This window comes from Xiphias gladius, chromosome 24 (assembly GCF_016859285.1).
Source record: "Xiphias gladius isolate SHS-SW01 ecotype Sanya breed wild chromosome 24, ASM1685928v1, whole genome shotgun sequence".
Taxonomy (NCBI): Eukaryota; Metazoa; Chordata; class Actinopteri; order Istiophoriformes; family Xiphiidae; genus Xiphias; species Xiphias gladius.
The window spans coordinates 18,207,718-18,228,143 of NC_053423.1; the positions used below are offsets into that span (position 1 = coordinate 18,207,718).

Here is a 20,426-nt window from a genome sequence, read left to right on the forward strand (position 1 = left end):
ATCAACGGACACGAGGGGGCGCGGCTCGGCCGGTGACGCAGCACGCTATTTACGTTGACGCTCGTCGGGAAACATGTCGGCATCTGAGAAAACGAAAAAGGTAGAAAATCCACAGCAACACAAAATTGCATGTTAACGAAAGTTAAGTTTGTTTAGACAGTTCTGAACGCATTAGCATGCACAGCAAAACTATGTCAGTAAAACTGCAGTGTGCCACATCCCAAAATATCTTAATTTGTCGGTTACAAGAGCTCTTTGTTGTAAGCTGTGCTACACAGCTAGCAGCATTAGCCTGTAACAGTTTTAAGGATTTCTTTAATGTTGTTTTTGTTTTTATGTATTCTCTCGATTCTTTGACTGTTTACATCCTCTGCATATCCACTGTCTTCTTACTTTAATCACGTTGTGAGATTTTTTTTTGTATAGACCGCCTCTCAAAGCAAACGCTGAGACAAGCTGTCTTTTTTTTTTTTAACACTGTGATAGTAATGAGTTATCCCCAGCGAAAAGGGAGGATTTTTCAGCAGTCAGTGTGATCTAGCCACAGATTCCTTTTTATTTAAAGGAATATTGTTGGCTAAAGGGTCCTGCTTTGGTCTGTGTGAAAGGCATGAATGGGTTGACTGACTGATGGCGGTAAAGCCGTAACAACAGTGAAGATCAGTCATTGGTTGAAAGGTTTTTTTGGTGTGTGTCGGCGGGGGACTGGATATATCACTAAGACGGAGAAAGTTACCACACTTCATCTCATGAAAGCCCACACAGTTAATTACATCTTGACTCTGTTTTCATTCGTGCCGATTCACACTGAAAAACCAAATGACAAATCATGTTTTGTTCAGCGATAGGTGACATTAGACTGTGATGACACCCAAAACTAAAACCTGAACACCTTAGTTAGTATTAACCAGTGATGGTAGAAGTATCGAGATCATTTACTCAAGTAAACGTACCCATTAAGCCATGTAAGAATACCCCATTGCAAGTAAATGTCCCACACGAAGGCCCCTACTTAAGTAAAAATACAGAAGTATTATCAGTAAAATATACCTAAAGTATCAAAGTAAAAGTACTTGTTTTGTTCCTGTTACTGATATATTAATACATGAGATTATTAGATTGTAAATACTGATGCATCAATGTGTAAGTAGTATTTTACAGTCGTAGCTGGTGGAGCTAGTTTTGACTATTTTATATACAGTTGCTGTAGCTAGTTTTGTCCAGCAATCCCCAACCTAGGGGTCGGGCCCCTGCAAAGGGGCACAAGTTAAATCTGTGGGGTCGTGAGATGATTAATGTGAGAGGAAAGAAGATAAGAAAAAGCTCTGATACACAAAATTGTTTTCATTTCTTGAATGTTGCTTCAATTTTTAAAATGCTGTATAATTTTAGCTCTCTCTTCAGAGAGTTATGTAAATGAAACCATCTGAGAAGTTTAGAGGTGAAACCTCTCTTCGCTGAAACTGCTAGACATCTGAAACATGACACGGGGCCCCAACACCGCTTTTTTTTGTAAAAGCTCACAAGCCAAAAAGGTTGGAAAACACTGATTAAATCTTTAACAGTGCATTGTATTTTGTCATATTTTTCTTTTATCTATAGTTTTAATCGGAAAATTGACTGGTAGCTATAGCTGTAAAACAAATGTAGTAGATTAATAAGTATAATATTATGCTCTGAACTGTAGGGGAGTAGAAGTATAAAGTAGCTTAAAATGGAAATACTTGAGTAAAGTAGAAGTATCTCAAAATTGCACTTAAGTATAGTACCTGAGTAAATGTACTTAGTTGCTTTCCACCTGGGGCATTAACTTTGTTTGTTTCCTGGGAAATATGTTTTCAATAGCATATAGAGCAAAATATGCATTAAAAACTACTTGTTAATTATTAGTACATTAATTAACCACATGGCTTCTTCTTATAAACAGTGGACAGCTGTGGTTTGAGGTAAGAAAAGACCACAAACAAGAGTTATCCCTCTTTTTTTGCACGATAGCTATCCATTGTGTTCTTGTTAATTGTTATAAAATAGTGCATTACTACTTGGCAAACCAGTGATAAAGAAAACAGTCAAAAATCAGAAGTGCAGTAATTTTGTTACTCTTCGTCCAAGTATACCTATGCAATTCTTCTAATTCATTCTCAAAAACAAATTAGATTGTAGGTCTGAAGTTTGAGTGCTACTGTGTGTGCATCTTTACTCAATTCCAACAATAGCTGAATTGTTTCACACTCTGGCTGTGTGAACTGCAGTGAATAAAAACATCCAGTAGACTGTAATCCTGAGTACCAGTTACTTTTTAAATGTATGGATACATATTTTCTGACATATTTTCCTGTTGTTTCTCTATCAGGAGCCCCCTGAAGGAAATGACTCAGAAACACCAGCAGAGTCGTTAGCTGGACCAAGTCAAGTCAAGGAAGGTACATCTACATCTCATCTATGTAGATGATGCATATGGGGGTTCATACTAATGTTTGAAATCTGTGCAATTCGAGTATACAAATGATCGGAATTATGTTGCTATTTTGATTGTCACTCAGATAATGCAGCCTCCAGCAAAGCTGCTGTTGCCAAGAAGACAGAGCCCATGGGTGGTATGCCATCGGTGCTGTCATCTCAGCAGCCTGGTAAGGACGCTCCCAGAGCTGGAGAAGAGGGCGAGAAATCATCACCTGCGTCATCCCCAAACAAACCTGCTGCAGGTGAGACTTGGATCCAGACAGCTGTTATTGATGTTTGCTGAAATGGTGGCTCTCTGTTTGAGTTACCTGACTTTTATCTATCTCAGATTTTACAATAAGATGAACTGTTTTGATCCTGAATCATAAGTTCAACAGGGAAATAATATATCAAGTGGGATATTAATATAGCAATATGAAAATACAAAATATAAAAAAAAAAAAGGATGTGAAAACAAAAAGCTAAACACATTGGCTGCAAGTAAAAAAATTTTAGTTGGTAAAAATATTTCTCATCGCTTTTGGTAGTTACAGTTAACACACAGGTCCACCGCTTGCAGACGTGCAAATGAGATGAGCACTGGTGGCATTTTAGTGCTAATGTTTCTAAAAATTTTAAATTTTAAAATTTCCTCCAGACTTTGCTTTGCTGACAAAGATAAACCTGTTTATTTTTCTGTAGGTCTTTACGTTCCTTGATCCCTCTCAAAGCAGAGACTTTGCTTGTGTCAAAAATGAATGTGGTACTGATTTTAATTTTAATTTTAAAAGATTTTTCAAGCAGTCCTCAGAATTTGCTTTTACCTCCCTCTTGCAGGCCACGCAGCAAAGTCCCTTCCCTCAACATCCTCCTCTTCGTTGTCCTCCTCTCCTTCTACGTCTTCAACGTTGTCCCCTGGCCGAGCAAAGATGAGCGTTTCTGGGCCCGGCAGCAGTAAATCCGTCCTGCCGCCTGCTCCTTCCTCCTCCTCCTCCTCTTCCTCCTCTGCTAAAGCTTCCTCGTCTCCCTCTGTCTCCACTGCCCCACCTAAGATCCACCGAGCCCGCAAGACCATGAACAGGCCTCCACCAGGACAGGTGAGCCTACTGTATATCATGTCCAGCAAGGGCCTAGCATTTCCCTTCTGGATTGAGTAAAATCAAATATGTACCTCTGTCTTGATTTTGCTCCAGCATTTGTCACCTGCCACTCAATTGACCCAGTGTCTTTTGAACAAAGTAACACTCTTGAGGGTGTGTTGCGAAATGTTAAACTGTGAAGAAGTCTTCCAGCTGCTGACAAAACCCACCCAGTATAGCAGCGGTTCAGGTTTTTCTTGGAACTTTTTCACGATCATTGAATCCCTTATTGTTTTTGCTCCACAGATGAGTCATGTTGAGGCACCTGTCGCACCCGTGACTCCTTCAGGATCCTCTACCTGCCTTTCGTCTGACTCTGAAACTGGTTAGTAGCTGTAGAATATGCACACTACCTAATATTAACTGTGTGAAATAATCCCATTGCTATGAATAAAAATGAGTCCGGTTGCCTTGTTTACATTACAACTCACTCTGTCATGGTTTTTTTTTGCTTTGTCATGTTTCCAGTAGTTGTAAAAAGGAGAAAACTGGATCATTTATCTGACAGCACAGCTGGGAAGCCTGAGAAAATTCCAGACAACGCTCAAGCTGTGGTAAGATGACGTTTTTGCATGTATGTTACACTTTACTAAGATAAGGTTTCAGTTGTTAGTGTTCCCTGTTTCCAATGTCTTTTCTGATTTCTTTTAAAACTCAGGAACAACCGTTATTCCATAAAAATGTGGAGCCTGTTGCCAAGGCTGCGCCAGTGAATGGCAACGGCAGTGTGGGGAAGTTAGAGGAGGACGCAGAGAAGAAAATACAGATTTCCAGTCCGTCCACGCGAGATTCAGAGAGGGTGTGAGACTTAGATTTACATATTGGCCCTTAAAACAGATTACCCATTGTCAACAAATGTGCATGTTATTTAGCATTAAAAAAAAGTCATATTTTTTCCATTGTTAAATTTCCATTTCTTGCGTTTCTTTTATAGTATGAAGATGGTGGGGGAGAAGCAAGGCAGCATACTAAAGACATAGAGGGGTCAGTGAACATATCGGATCATGTGAGTGATTCTATCTATCTTACTACCTTGATAATTACTTTCATATCTCCTAATTTGTTTTTTAACACTTCACACACTGTTTACACCTGTACACGTCACTCTAGCCAACTTGCCTGACAATACCAGCCCACTTTTGTTGTATCTCCCCGTACGTACTTGAAAATACAAAATGTATAATAGATGACTTAGAGTTCTTTTCTTCAGTCTTTTCTTCAATTAGACAGCCTCCATTGGTCTTTTCTTCTGATTTCCAAAACTGAAAAACATGGTGGTGACTGAAAAATCTGTCAAATCCTCAATAACTCTCCACCAAACCAGTTTTCCAAAAAAATCATGAAACAAAAAATGAGTGTGCTGTTGCAGAATCGTGATTTATTTTACATCTACAATACCAAAAATAGCTAGCTGTGAGGTTTGGGAATGGTAAGAGGTGACAAGTCAAGTCGTTATTGTTCTGCATAGTGTTTTAATTTGTCCATCGTGTATCTGAAGTGGCCTACTGAATTCGAAACTGAGTGCTTGTATCAGAAATTTACCTTGTGAGCTGTAGTCTGGCCTTCCATGGCTGCCAGCCAACAGATATGTATAAGGACAAAAATGTTGTCAGAAATTATTTCAATTTTTAATGGTCATTTAATGGGTGGGAGCTCCATTCGGCTTTACGGAGCTTTATTGTGATTTTCAGGTCATTGTTTAGCTCCCCGGACCACAACTTTACCATTTTGGTTCACTCTTATAGTGTCGTTTTCAGCCGCAGGAGGCAGCTGTTGTCAGATAATAAGCTCTTAAAAAAAACGCTGTACACTACCTGCTCAGCACCAAGCAGCAGACAGACACAAACGAGCTGGTGAGCGGTAAAGACACAGATATTTCCCTCAGGAGTTGATACAGACCACAAGCAGAAATAAGAGATTTGATATTGAATTCACACTTGCCAGGTAGCCGGAAACAAAACTCCAATTCGAAGATAATGTTGCTACATAACTGCTGGGTATGTAAATAAGCAAGTGTTGGCTAACAATTTCACCATATCAACTTAAAATGTGGTATGTCAATGTTCACAAGTTTTTTTCTGGTGCCACCAAGTGGCCAAAAAAATACATTATTGCAGGTTTAAAGATGCCCCGTGGAGTTCTCTTGTAAACAAAGAAAGATGTGTTTACATTTAGTGTTACCCTCCAAATTACTTGTGTGTATCCTTAAGACATGACTAATAAGTTAAGTGTGTTTCCTTCTTCATAAAACATTTGCAAAGCAGATTTGAAAAAAAAAAAAACAATATTTAAAATTGTGCTTTGTTTACATCTGTGTTTGCTAGTTTGCAGTTTCCTTATGTTTCTTTCTTGTGTTGCTGCATTGCTATGTTTCTTGGCACTTTGACACCACCAGCTGCAGAATAGCTGCAAAATGTTTTAATTAAGTCAAAAAAAATAAACTACTCACAAGTTCCAGGCTCTTTTCTACCCTTCACACATGTCACATTTTTATATTCAGACAGACTCTCTCCCTTGCAGAGTTCAGAGTCTGAAACACAGAGAGCCGTCCAAAGTAGAAGTGAGAGCGAGGAGTCCTCATGGCCGCAGTCAGACCAGGACAAAGAGAGAAGCACTGCTGATGTGGTTGAGACAGTCGGAGGTGAGTGACGTTACTTACGGGGTTTTCTAGTTATAAACAGGTTTATAGTTAGGGTTTTTTTGTTTTTGTTTTTGGATTAACATAAATGTTTCTTTAATGTCAAATGAATCTAAAACAAGCCCAATGTAAGATACATTGTGTGATAAGTGACTTAATCTTAAATCCTCCTCTGGGTGGGAACCCCAACCACTGCAACATCATGAAGATAAGGAAACACCCCAAACAAATCCACAACAGGATTATAGAAAAGTACCAATCAGGGAAAGGAAACAAGACAATTTCCAAGACACTGAATACAGTATGGGCTATCATCAAAAAATGGAAAGAATGTGGAGCAGACTCTAAATGTGCCACGCACAGGCTGCAATGTATTTGCCAGAAAGGCGCTCGTGAGAGAAGCCGCCGCCACCACAAGGAAAAATGAGAATTTGTGGAAGAGCTGGAAAACTATCGTTCACTCAAACTACCTGTGCAACCAGAGAGAGCTTGAGCTCTCTTGTAAAGAAGAATGGGGGGAAAAATGCAGTATCCAGATGTGCAAAGCTGGTACGGACCTGTTCACATAGAATCAAGGCTATAATTTCTGCCACAGGTACCTACTAAATATTAAAATGAGGAGTGTTTTAACCGTACAAGTTAGAGATTTTTCCTCCATAACGTTAAACTATTTTTTCTGTTCATCAGTGACAAAAAACCTGACTACCTTTTTTCATTCAGTGTTGTAAACATTGAAAGGTACTGTAAAAGATGAGTGAATTGCTTTTAATTAGTATTGTATATAAATTTTTGTATCTCATTAAAGTACATCATTTTCCAGTATGTTTTTTTAACGCTAATGCTTATAGGTTGTCATTTGGTCTGTCCTCAGCAGGAAGGCCTGCAGAGTACACAGAGGTTCCCTTGGGTGCTCTGGACATTGCTGCTGCTGACAGTCTGACACTTTCTCCTCATCATGGTAGGTTTATGATAGATGCGTCAATGTGATCTAAGCTGTTTTAAAATCTTAAAGTTTACTGTCCTTCCCTTATGTTTTTCTTTTTAATCATGGTAGCAAACAAAGCCACAGTCTTCTGAGAAAAAAGAGGTTTTGGGACAATGAAAAGAGGATTATTTATTTATTTTAATTAAAAAAGTAATAAATGCTGTGGCAGTTGACTTAACTGGAACTGGAAAGGTTAGTTGATGGACAGAAAATTAACCTGTACCTATATAGCTGATTTTTTTATATATATATATATATATATATATATATATTATATATATATTATATATATATATATATATATATTATATATATTATATATATATATATATTATATATATATATATATATATATATATATATATATATATATATATATATATATATATATATATATATATATATATTATATATATATATATATATATATTATATATATTATATATATTATATATATATAAAACAGTGACCTGGACATCTTTGGGTTTCAGTTTGATTGTTGGCAAAAAGAAGGAAATTTAAGGATGTCACATGGGGCTCTGGGAAATTTTAATGGGGATTTTTCTATTTTTACTGACGTTTCATAGATAAAATGATTAATTGATGAATCGAGGAAATAATCAGCAGTTAAATCAATAATCGAAATAATTGCTGGTTGCAGCTTTTGTGTAATCCATTCAGATCCCTCCATGTGTGGAATTAGGATAGTACAATAATAACAGTTTGTACAGTTAATAGCTTGAATATTTTTGGTATACGCCGATATAAATTAGGGCTGCGACTAAATCTGCAGATTATTTTCCAAATTAATTGACTCAATAGTTTTTTCTAAAAGAAATGTCAGAAAAATTTGAAAAAATGCTCGTCACAAGGTGATATCTTCAATTATGTTTTATCCAAAACCCAGAAGTGTTAACTTTACAATCATAAATCAGAGAAAACACAATGGTGTTTTTTGAGTTTAACATCGGTGACACATTATAATTCACTGTCTGTTATATTTCATTCATTGTAATTCTTGGCTGTTTGACAGATTTTCTCCCTGGTTAATTTCTACAGTAAAGATGTCAGGAGACGCCAAGAACCTTTTTTATTTCCTCTCTGGCAGCAGAACTTGTAACACAAGCCTACAGGAACTCCTACTGGTTAAACTGGACTAATGAAACACTTTTTAAGGCTGGTTAACTCTGAGAGACTCACCATAGGCGGACTCAAATACTCACTAGCCCAACAACATAGAAAGGTGTAGTTACTCTGGTACTCTCTCCATGCAAAAAGAATATCTGTTGTAATATATGTAATATAGGTCTGCGACTTGTTTTGATATGTTTATCAAAACAAGTCGCAGATTAATTTTCTGGTTCTGATGAATGGGCTAATCAGCTCGGATGTACAGTAAATATTACATATATTCAGGGTTGGCGACCCTAAATAAAACAAAAAGGATTGTGTTTGTCCCCCTCAGTGCCTTAAGACCACAGACTAATTTCATGAAAAATCTCATGTCCCCCTCCCTTCTGCAGAAGGCAGTGATGCAGGAGACACAGAGCGGCTGGAGGAGCTTCCTCTGTGCAGTTGCAGGATGGAGGCCCCTCGTGTCGACAGCACCAGCCACCGAGTCAGCAGACAGTGTATGGCCACTGAGAGCATCAACGGAGAGGTTTGTCTCCTTGTTGTGTTTTTTGTGTTGACCCTGCAAGTGGTCATTTGAATTAGGAACTATCACGTGCATCATGGGTGTATTGATGGGTATTTACGGGTAATCAAAATGGTGGAGATTTAGATTTGAATTGCTAAATTGTGGAATGAAATGTTCATACGCTACCAGTCAGAAGTTTCAGAACAACTCCACTTTCCAGTTTTTATCGATATTTACATTGCTTAATGTCCCAATGTACTCTGAAAATAAAACATACAACTAATAAACAATTGGAGATGTAAAAAAAAAGAAAAAAGTAATCATGGAATATGTTTGTTTCGCTAAATTTAATCTAACTTTTTGACCTATCAAGTAGCTGAACCCTGTCCTTACGTTCTTTCTAAAACGGAAAGGAAACATTGTTCAGAAACCTTGTTGCAGCAACACTGTTGCAGAAGTTCCCACAGATGTGTTGCACTTGCAGGTTGCTTTGCTTTCAACTTCTATCCAGTTCAACCCAAACCAGCTCCACGGGGTTTAATTCCTGAGACTGTGCTGGTCTTCCATCACGTGAAGCCACCATCCAGTTCTTTTCTTCTAATGTTTTGGGTCATTGTCTTAATGTAGGATGAACCCCTGACCAACCAGTCACTCTTCCTTTTGTTACTTGCCCCTTTCTCACCAGTCTGATAGCAATATACAGAACTACTTCCTGCAGTACAGGATTGCACTAATAATGCATCAGAGGGTGTAGTAACACAGTTTGTTCTAACACTACCTTTGTACAGACAGAGGGTTTGTAAGTAATCAACAAAAGGTTTGGGAACCTGTAAGAATTATTTGCATTAACTTTCAAGGCTTCATTTACTTCCACTGCGGCAGGAAAACTGTAGATTGTTAACAAATTACTTAATCCCTTAAAAATTTACACTGAAACTCTGAAATTTATAATATTTTTCAGTTTTTGGTGACCGTAACCTTTATTTTATTTTATTTAATTTGACTTTATGCAGTTTGCTGCTTAGCTTTGTAACATTTAAGATGGGGGTATTCTAAAATTTTTGACTGATATTGTATGTGTCCGGCATTAATAGAACTGCTGATCAAAGGTAGGATCAAGGATTACGTTGATGTGCTTTGAACAACACTCACCAGCAGAGTTCTCAGATGGATGACAGTGCTGCCCAGGCTAAAAGGCAGTAATTAAATTTTTTTCACTACTGATCAAAAGATATAAAGTGTTAGCATACCTCTTCATTAGACGTTTATGTTGGCTGTCTGTGTAGATTTGGATAGCAGCACACAAGTGCTATGCATTGTCTGCTGGTCTGTGGTAGTTCATAAAGTTCACAGATAACCTTCCCTTAACTCCAACTGTGTCATCGTTTCTCTCCCGCTCGGTTTGTCAGTTGAGGGCTTGTACAAGTCAGACTATTAAAGGGGAGACCATGCGTCCATCCAGTCGGGTGCCCCTCATGGTGCTTTGTGACGTCCATCGTTCACACATGGTCAAACACCACTGCTGCCCTGGGTGTGGATATTTCTGCATAGCGGTAAGAGTTTAAACCACCTGCTATCAATATTAAAAATACTTAATATTGTGTATTTAATGGTGTTCAGCTGAAAAACTTGGATACTTTTCTGAACAGAAACGTTCTCCCATGTTTTAGGGCTGTAAGACCCATCCTTAAATATTTCTCCTTGAAACCCTACTTTCCTCTCTTTCTCCTCCTCAATATCCTACTTTATTCACCTCTTTCTTTCTTGATTTCCTACTTCTTCCTCTCTCTCCCTCTCAATATCTGCTTTTCTTCTATGTCCTCAATATTTGATTTTCTTGTCTTTCTCCTCCTCGATATCCGGCTTTTTTTCCCTTCAATATCCTACCTCGTTCCCTCTTCTTTCGCCTCGTCCTCCGTATCCTAAAATCATCTCCTCTTTCAGGGTACATTTCTTGAGTGCTGCCCGGACCAGCGCATCGCTCACCGTTTCCACCGGGGTTGTGTGACGGTGCTGGGCGGCGGGCGCAGCAGGGCAAATGGCGGCGGTATGCTTTTCTGTCCCCACTGCGGTGAAGACGCCTCCGAGGCCCAGGAGGTCACCATCCCTTCCTTCAGCTCGGCCACAGCCTCTGCGACCACTGTCGTCACCATGTCGGCCTCCTCCACCACAACCCCATCTCTGCCGCCGTCTGTCCCCACTGCACCCTCCCTCACAGCCTCCACAGGGGGGATGAAAGACGGGAAGATGCCTGAAAGACCTGTCAGGTAAGATTGAATGACATCTGACAGAATTATTGGCTGATATGACCCCAGTCACCTGTATAATATTTAATTTGCTGACCTTTTCCGTCCGTCATTGCCTCCTGTAGTGCCCGTATGCGTAGCCATGGTTTGGTAACGCTGGCAGTGGAGCAGCAGCAGCCCCCGCAGCCTGTAGCCTCAGCAGCGACCGTGGCCACCGTCCCCCCGGCAGAGGAGGGAGTGGACAGCGTGGGGCCCTCTCTCTGTATGCCAAATGGGAAACCCATCAGCCCCAGTGCACTTCCACCTGGGCCCAGCAGGGCGGCGCTGCAGAAGGCCATTCTTACACAGGACACAGAGAGGTTGGAGTTGAGATGAGGATTTTACTATATTCAGCCACAGTAGGTTAAGGGATTGAACAGTGGACCAGATACAATGATAAATGGACGTACGAGTAGTTTCTAAATAATGTTTTGGATTATATGATGTAATGTTTAGTTTAAAGGCAAAGTCTCATGTTGTTGCATTAAAGTAAAAACACAGAGTAAGTGCATAGTCATAGCCAGCAGTTCAGAAATGTTCTATATTTGAACATAAATTATCTGACGATTTACAAAAAAAAAAAAATATATACATATCTGTTTCTAAAATCCTACTTCAAGCATCTCTTCTACCAGCTGTTAGAACAGTTTTTGCAAACACTGTAAAATTGCATGTGGAAAATAAGATACTTCAAGTGAGAGAAAATATTTGTTTTGTTTGCTTTAGCTCTTCCAACTGAAATTACATGTTTTAGTCAAAGGGAGGAGCTCAGACTATTTCAGACCAAGGTGGGAATTTTGTTGTTTTTCACTTGCCAGGAGGAAGAAACTGAGGTTCCACCCTCGCCAGCTCTACCCCGCTGCCAAGCAAGGAGAGGTGCAGAGAGTTTTGCTCATGCTGAGTGAGTGGCAAAAATGCTTTTGCTATGGACCGTACTTTTCATCTGCTTTGACAAAAATGAGCGTTGTCGGTATTAAAATAAGTAATCCTCATGATGGAGCTGATTTTATAGTCATTGTCTGGGTTTGATCACGTATCAAGTTGTGAATGCTGAATATTCTTATGAGAAATATTGACCATTTCCTCAGTTCTCGTGGCTGCAAATCCCAAGACTATTGTAGTTATTGCTGTAAGTTTGCACAGAATTGTCTATGAAGACTGTGTTTTTGTGTGTTTGTGTGTGTGTGTGTCAGTGGAGGGCATAGATCCAACATACCAGCCAGACTCTCAGAACAGACGCTCTGCTCTACACGCTGCTGCTCAAAGAGGTCTCCTGGAAGTCTGCTACATGCTGGTACAGGTGAGAAATTGAGTACATTATTAGCACCTGTCTTGGATTCTTTCATATGATTAATGGACATGAGTAAGTTATTCTTTTTTTTTTTTACTAGGACTGCAACCAACAGTTGTTTTCATTATCGATTTATCTCCCCATTATTTTTTTGAGTTATCGAAAAAACATTTTCTCAGAGTCCAGGGTGAGATCCTACAGTTGCTTTTGCGTTCCCTTTTGTCGGGCCAACAACCCAAAACACAAAGATATTGCGCTTGCTATCACATATTTCAGAGAAAACGAGAAAATCTTCCCATTTGAGAAGCTGTTAAAGGGAGCGGGGTCGGCATTGCTTGGAAACGGACTGAAATGATTAATCGATTATCAATATAATATTCTGTTGATCGCCTAACAGAGTGATCGTTTCAGCTCTACATTTTAACAGCAAGAGATAAGAATTTGAAACCCTTTCATTTAGAGTCATTGCTTAAACCTTAGTTTAAGGCAACCATGCTCTATAATGGGCTTTTTTTTCTCTCCAAGTCTTTTATTTTTCTTTTATGTATTATTTTTAATTGTATACTGACAGGCTGGTGCTCAAGTGGATGCCCAGGACAAAGACCTGAGGACTCCTCTGTTGGAAGCGATCATCAATAATCACATTGAGGTGGCTCGCTACCTGGTCCAGAACGGCGGCTGTGTCTATCATGTTGTGAGTGTCTGTTAGTGCCTGAAATAAAAATAACGTGAATGTGAACTTGCAGAGGTTTGGTCGATATTGAGTTCAGTCTTTGTTTATGTCATTATTCACCAGGAGGAGGATGGATATACTGGCCTCCACCACGCTGCCAAGCTGGGCAACCTAGAAATCGTCAACATGCTGCTGGAGACGGGGCAGGTTGATGTGAATGCACAGGTAAAGGAAAAACCATAATTTCAGTACTTATTCTTATCGAATAACTTTTTGTCTCTTATTCATGTCAGTTTATTTCCATTAATGCATTAGTAGAACTCTTTGTCAGTGAAATGCCAAAAAGCTGCACATACCTCTGATACCCACCTCTCAGTCAAAAATTCACTCCAGAGTTATTTTTTGTCGGGGGATTGAAACCTCTTAATACCAGACGTCTGTCCACTGAGACCCAGGATAGTAATTCTGGAAACTTGTGGAGAAACTGATCAAAATGTTCACAATTATTATTCAGGTTAAGGTCTTCCCATAGACCCCCACTGTACCATTCTCCGATATTTATGCAATAGATAAGGGAGGCGGATCACACCAACGCAGACAAGGCCAGTGCACCTCAATTATGATTTCTTCTTTGTTGGTTTTAGGACAGCGGTGGCTGGACGCCGATCATTTGGGCTGCAGAGCACAAACATGTTCACGTAATCAAAGCCCTGCTTAACAGAGGAGCCGATGTCACCATCAACGATAAGGTAAGTTTCTACTAGTCAACAATGGGGTTAGCAGAAAGCGTTACTATGGAAAATTTGTCTCTTTGCTAAATTTCCAGCAGCTCCATGAGTATAAACCTGGTAATATACACTAAGCAAAGCTGGATTGCAGCATTGGCCACGAATGGAAGTTGGCGTGTGTGTGTGTGTGTGTGTGTGTGTGTGTGTGTGTGTTTTTAAAAGGATATATTTATGTTATATTATATTATATTATATTATAAGCCATCTGTATCAGTCTTTGTGTTTTTTAGCCTTTTAGCCGTTTTATTTTCACGTGTATTGCTGAAATTCTGTTGATTCAGAGGTCTGGATTCAGCTTGTGTTTTTGAAACTTCCCAGTTATTTGGTCTGTAGAATGTCAGCAAAAATAGCATAAAAATACCTAACGAAAGTTCCCAGAGTCCATGATGACGTTTTAAAATCTCTTGTTTTGTCGGATCAACAGTCCAGAACCCAATGTTGACTGTCAGAGAATACTAGGAGAAAAAAAACAAACAGAAAACATTCACCTTTTAGAAAATGGAACCAACTAATGATTCGATCAACAAATTGTTTCAGCTCTGATTTGCTCAGCCAAATTTGTATTCATATTCTGCTGCTGTTGGAAAGATAAAAGGCACCTTTTCTTGTGTGTCAAAGGACTTTCCCTGGCATTTGGTGTTCATGATGATGAGAAAATGTTAAAGCTATATAAACTATGAATGAGTAGAATCCCAATTGTCTCGTAACATGTTGCAAACGGAGACAGAATGGCAAAATGGATGGAGTTGTATGAAAATATTTCAGGTTATTACTTTAAACAGTCCCTTCTTTCCCTCAAGGAGCTGAATGTGTGTCTCCACTGGGCGGCATATGCAGGGAATGTGGATATAGCAGAGCTGGTGTTGAACTCTGGCTGTTCCCTTGCTTCGGTTAACATGCACGGAGACACGCCACTCCACATCGCTGCCAGGGAGGGATTCCTGGAATGTGTTACGTGAGTCAATGTCAATCACAGGCTGTAGGTCCATGTAATGTAGGAGTCACTTGTATCCTTTGCTTTTCATTTAACGCTTAGGCACCCATCTCCTGCTTAACCATTGGTGGAACACTTCTTCCACCAACAGTTAGAGTACACTTGAGATTTGGATGATTTTAATTATTCTTTCAAAAAGGGTGCAAGAGCCAATGAAGCACATATTTGTATTTGTTAAATTGTTCGTGTTGTTCCAATGTTATTTAATGTATTGTGTCAGACTTTGAAAACTCTTGCCACATACAAACAGTGAATGCGTGGACACGATGTGGATTTTTCTCTTTGTTTTGCAGGTTGTTCCTCTCCAGAGGTGCAGATATTGACATCATGAACCGGGAAGGAGACACGCCTCTTACCCTTGCACAGGTCGATACACCCGTGTGGGTCGCACTGCAGATCAACAGGAAGCTGCGAAGGGGAATAACCAATCGCATGCTTCGTACTGAAAGAATCATCTGCAGGTAGGTTGTGTTGTTTTTTATAGGAGCATTGTTTTATGATTAACTTGTTCTGTGTAACCAGATTTTTTTCTTCTTGTTTCCTGCTTTTTTTTTTTTTTCCTGATGTTTAACTCCGTGACTTTCCTGATTCATCTCCTTGCTTTCTGCTCCAGTGATATTGCGCAGGGCTATGAGAACGTGCCGATTCCCTGTGTGAATGCAGTGGATGACGAGGGTTGTCCCTCAGACTACAAGTATGTTTCAGAAAACTGTGAAACTTCAGCAATGAACATAGACCGCAACATTACACACTTACAGGTAAAATGTAAATCAAGCTCTCTTTTTGACTTCATTAATCTGTTTCTATCACACAAATTCACACGGCTTTATCATCTGCAGTGAAGTATGCATCTCATTCATTTAATTCCTTTTCTTTTAGCACTGTAGCTGCACTGATGACTGCTCATCTAGTAACTGCCTTTGTGGACAGCTCAGCATCCGCTGCTGGTATGACAAGGTAAATAGTAATGTTGTTTCAGAAGCCACTTTGAAGACCTGTAGGATTTCAATGAAATAAGGAGCTTTTATTTATTTATTTAAAAAAATTATTTGGCCTAATTTCAATACTGACCTGGATTCTTCAACCCTGCCAGAATTTCCTTCATTGGCCTCAGACGGCAGAGTGGCATATTGAAGGGAATTTTCACATCAAAGTCTGTTTACAGGTGCTGGGGTGTGCTACTGCATAAGTCAGAAAAGCTCCAGAGGCAGCTGCATTAAGTCTGATAAATTGCCTCACGTGATGTCACTTGAGGCAGCATGGGTTCAGGCTGGACTACAAATTTGAAAATAATAATAAAAAAATCTGAGGGTTGGAAAAAATTGAGTTTACCAGATCCTGTAGCCCGCTCAGTATCTCTGCTTCAGGCTACTACTAGCATAACAACACCAAATCTCTGAATGAACTGTCTGCGTTTGAGTTGCATTGTGGGTAATGGTGGCACCAGGTTTTGACAAGAAAGACGAGTATGTGAAGTTTAAAAAAAAAAACAAAAACAAAAAAAAAAGATGATGATCTCTGGTGCATCAATTTTGATCCTTTTCATTTAAAACCGTCCTTCATGAGTCCGACGGTGTTGTAGGAGGGCAATGATAAATCGGTGGCGTACTCTTTTTAAGTAGTGAGACATTTAACAGAAATTTGACCAGCTTCACGTGTATCCCTTATGGGGCCCACCGCCTGAACCAGCAAACAAAGAGAGAATTTTTCTACGGGATCAATAAAGATCTGTATAACTTCCAATTAATAACTTTTAATGAGGGTGTAGTTTGAAAGTCTGCGATATCTGTGAGGTGAATGACTAGAATTAATTGGTTACAGAATAATTCAGTGTTAAACTGAAAGGTGAAAGTAACCTCAACTTGTTTTTGCCTTTTTTTTTCTTTTTTTTTTTTCTTTTACCAGGACCAGCGACTGCTCCAAGAGTTCAACAAAATCGAACCTCCACTTATATTTGAATGCAACATGGCATGTTCCTGTTATCGAACATGCAAGAACAGGGTGGTACAGGCAGGCATCAAGTAAGAATTTTAAGTGCATCTCATGTAACATAGTGGTCATCAACCATGTGCCATGAAAGGTTAAAAAATATGCTGGTTCTGTTTTTGACAGAGCAATTACAGTAGCTAGTTTGGCTGACTTGTGAAGTTATCGGCTTCAAGGGAAGAACCTGCTTATTCTTGGCCCTTGATGGCACACCACCAGATAAAAACCCATTTTTCTACATCTTTTTGGATGCAACAATGGCAGAACACTAATTATTATCACAGATGATTAACAGCAATGCAGAGAGACTGAGCCTCGTATTGCAAACTGCAAACAATCTGACAAAGCCAAGTTTTCAGCTCAGTGTTTATTTATTTATTATTTTATTAGAATCTGCGCTGCTTACTTTGAAATTGTTCGCTCCTCTTGACTACTACAGTCTGAACCCTCATCATTTTCTCTTTTTTCCAACAGAGTTCGCCTTCAACTCTACAGGACAGAGAAGATGGGCTGGGGGGTTCGAGCTCTGCAGGATATTCCCCAGGGAAGCTTCATCTGCGAGTAAGAAAAACCTGTCCACTGGGCACACGGCAGGCTGCTTTTATATGAAAAGTCAAGAGGGTTAAAAGTTGAGTTTCATTCCTCTTTCCACACAGGTATGTTGGAGAGCTGATCTCTGATGCAGAGGCAGATGTTAGAGAAGACGATTCTTACCTGTTTGACCTGGACAACAAGGTGAACCTTTTCGAAATGAGCTTTGTTTTTCAGTTACTGCTTAATAGACACAGCAAAAAAAAAAAAGAGACAGATGAAAGTGTCAGAAAACATTGGAGATAGAAGAGCTGGAATATGACCTGTATAACCAATAATAAATAAATAATATATTAGATAACTAAGCAGACCTGATCCCATGCAGTCAGTAAACAGATTGTATATACTACTGCTGAGCTAGACAACATTGTCCCAGTATGTAGCTTACAGCAGACTTTCAGTTAACACTTAACTGTGGGAAGTGCAGTGTTGATGCTCAGATAGCAGATTAAGCTAAATACTTCTCTGTTGTGTTACTTTGGACAGATGATAGGAAACTGGGGAAAAAAAAATCTTGCCCTAATTGGCCCGTTTGTGCAAGTTTCGCTAGGCTTTGCTGACATTTCTAAACAGAAAATTTTAACATTTAGAAATCAATCACACAAACAAACATCATAAATATTACCACTCTTATCTTCTGTGCCATGGAGTCAATTTAATTGGAAATCTGCAGCATTTGACACTGTCTTGTTGCGGAAAACATACAATAGTTGTATTCAGTGGTTGTCTGTCACTGTATCTGAATGCAGATCTAATTCAGATGCAGATTAAAATTTTCTAAACATTTTCCCTTATTAAAATGGCAGATTAGGAGCATTGGAGAACCTCCTTTATTTTTTGATTTGGATAAAAATAATGACCTCATGATGGCACTAGAGGTAAAGTTGAGGGATCATCAAAGTTGTTAGAATTCATCCTGAGGGGGGAGATGAATGTCTGCGTTATTTCATGGCAAACCACCCAATAGTTGTTATTGGGGAGATATTTCAGTACCGACCAAACCAGTGGATCAAGAGACAGAACAGGCGTTGCCATTCGTAGAGCCACGCTGCTGGCATGGCGCAAATTCACATAGTATCAATGAAACAAGAAAAGGCAGAAAAAGCCAAACATAAAGATCATAAAATAACTGAATTGTTTTACATATGAAAAAGTAGACAATAAAACTGGTGATGGAAACAGAACACAGCTTGTCAAAATAAATCACTTTGCTATCTACTGATGATACTAAATCTGTGCTATATACTGCATGTATTACAGTAAATCTGGCAGTGTTTTAAAAATGCTACATTTATCTTGAAATATCAAAAAAATCAGGATCTATTTATTTTTGCTCAATTTGTCTGATAGGTTTCACTTCTCTTGTGGTTCTTTTTGTTTTTTTTTCTGTACAGGATGGAGAGGTGTATTGCATCGATGCCCGGTACTACGGCAACATCAGCCGCTTCATCAACCACCTGTGTGACCCCAACCTCATCCCAGTACGCGTGTTCATGCTGCACCAGGACCTGAGATTCCCCCGCATCGCTTTCTTCAGCTCCAGAGACATCCTCAGCGGACAAGAGCTGGGGTGCGAAGTTTATGATCACCATGTTTATTCATTTCCTTCCTTTATACCCTTCCATCTCCCTTTCCCTTTATTTCTTCCTTAAATCCATATCCATCCTCTTTTCTTGCTGTCGTTTTTCCAGACTGTCTAACATATACATTTCCATTTTAACTTTTCTCACTCTGCTAATCTAGCATAATGTTTTGCATTGAACTGTGGAGTCTGACTTTGTTTTCTTTGAGCATGTACTGTTTTATTTGTTAAAAGCACATTTACCTGAGGTCCCATCTGAGTTGACTGGCCTTGTCTGTTCCATTAGGTTTGACTATGGAGACCGATTTTGGGACATTAAGAGCAAGTATTTCACCTGTCAGTGTGGATCGGAGAAATGCAAGCACTCGGCCGAGGCCATCGCCTTGGAGCAGAGCAGGCTGGCTCGACTGGAGGCCTACCCAGAATCAGGAGCTGACTGTGGGATGACCATGCTAGGAAACTCTTGAAACATTTACCCATGGGGCCTTTGGATTAACCTCTTCAGTTGTACATGCGCACAGTGGAAATACACCTTGAGGGGTTTTTCATGTTTAAAATTCTCCGTTTGATGTATGGTGCTGTTTTTTCTACTTGTGATTGAAATGTGATTTTTTTTTTTGCGGACACGGGCCTTAACATATTTTTAAACGTCCTGTGTGTTACGTTTGAAGAAAACAGGAGGTCTTGTGATTCTGTACATACAGTATTTTTACTGTATCTCACTCTGAACTTCTGCCTTGACACATGAAGCTTGTGCATTAGGAATCTGCCATCATTTAACATTCGTACATATACATGTATTTTCTGTTGTGCCAACAAACACAATGCATTTTGAGACAGTGCAGTAATGGGACAGCCTCTAGCCCATCCTGGACTCAATAAGGACCTGAAAGAAAGTGTTGTTTTTGGATGATTGTGTTAGCTTTATTTTCTTTATTTTTATACATATTGTTTTCTTTGTCACATTTAGTGTAATAAATTAGCTCATGAGTTGATCTTTGGGCTCTTGTATTAAGTGTGTCATTTTTTTTTTCTTTTTTCTTTTTTAATCTGTGTTCACTGGTTTACATGGTGTGAATTGCAGCCAAGCACTTTTAAAGTTTACCCTATGCTATGTCATTCCTGTGGATATGTACACTTCTTAGATTTTCCAGTTTTGAGAGAGAGAGAGAGAGATGTGAGATTCAAGGCGGCTACCGTCAAGAGTGTCACCTGCTGGTGTTGTTGTATTCTATTATCAGCAGAGGGCGGCTCTTAAGGGCAGTTCGCAAACCCATAAACGTTCCCATCCACCTGACCGCACGGCATGTGACACAGATGTAAATGAGCTTCTAACTTTTTCTCTGAGTGACCGTTTCACAAGTAAATACAACCGAAATCACAGCACAGCCGT

The 20,426-nt window shown here is 39.4% G+C and overlaps 1 protein-coding gene across 6 annotated transcripts; it reads left to right on the forward strand.

Moving 5' to 3' along the window:
- The first annotated feature begins 36 nt into the window (after positions 1-36).
- ehmt2 (euchromatic histone-lysine N-methyltransferase 2) lies at positions 37-20,044 on the forward strand. Of its 6 annotated transcripts, none has more exons than XM_040122328.1 (29): positions 37-100; positions 1,393-1,535; positions 2,354-2,423; positions 2,544-2,705; positions 3,280-3,539; positions 3,828-3,906; positions 4,050-4,135; positions 4,240-4,380; positions 4,516-4,587; positions 6,102-6,222; positions 7,091-7,177; positions 8,728-8,864; positions 10,253-10,396; positions 10,788-11,110; positions 11,215-11,448; positions 11,947-12,029; positions 12,322-12,428; positions 12,991-13,113; positions 13,216-13,317; positions 13,737-13,841; positions 14,663-14,835; positions 15,168-15,335; positions 15,488-15,632; positions 15,754-15,831; positions 16,780-16,895; positions 17,335-17,421; positions 17,517-17,595; positions 18,846-19,021; positions 19,320-20,044. In XM_040122328.1, exons 2-29 carry the CDS (start codon positions 1,482-1,484, stop codon positions 19,498-19,500), a joined length of 3,693 nt encoding a protein of 1,230 aa, XP_039978262.1. In that variant the 5' UTR covers positions 37-100; positions 1,393-1,481; the 3' UTR covers positions 19,501-20,044. The 6 variants fall into 6 exon arrangements, with proteins under 6 accessions (XP_039978262.1, XP_039978266.1, XP_039978264.1 ...); XM_040122332.1 differs by having other exon boundaries at positions 14,681-14,835; XM_040122330.1 differs by having other exon boundaries at positions 7,094-7,177.
- The last annotated feature ends 382 nt before the right edge of the window (positions 20,045-20,426 follow it).

What these genes read in the sequence shown, in the direction of transcription:
- ehmt2 (XM_040122328.1), top strand. Translation starts at nt 1,482, where the DNA reads ATGACACGGGGCCCCAACACCGCTTTTTTTTGTAAAAGCTCACAAGCC. An exon ending in CCACGCGAGATTCAGAGAGG is followed by an intron (nt 4,381 to 4,515) that starts GTGTGAGACTTA and finishes TTTCTTTTATAG; the next exon opens with TATGAAGATGGTGGGGGAGA. An exon ending in CTGAGAGCATCAACGGAGAG is followed by an intron (nt 8,865 to 10,252) that starts GTTTGTCTCCTT and finishes TCGGTTTGTCAG; the next exon opens with TTGAGGGCTTGTACAAGTCA.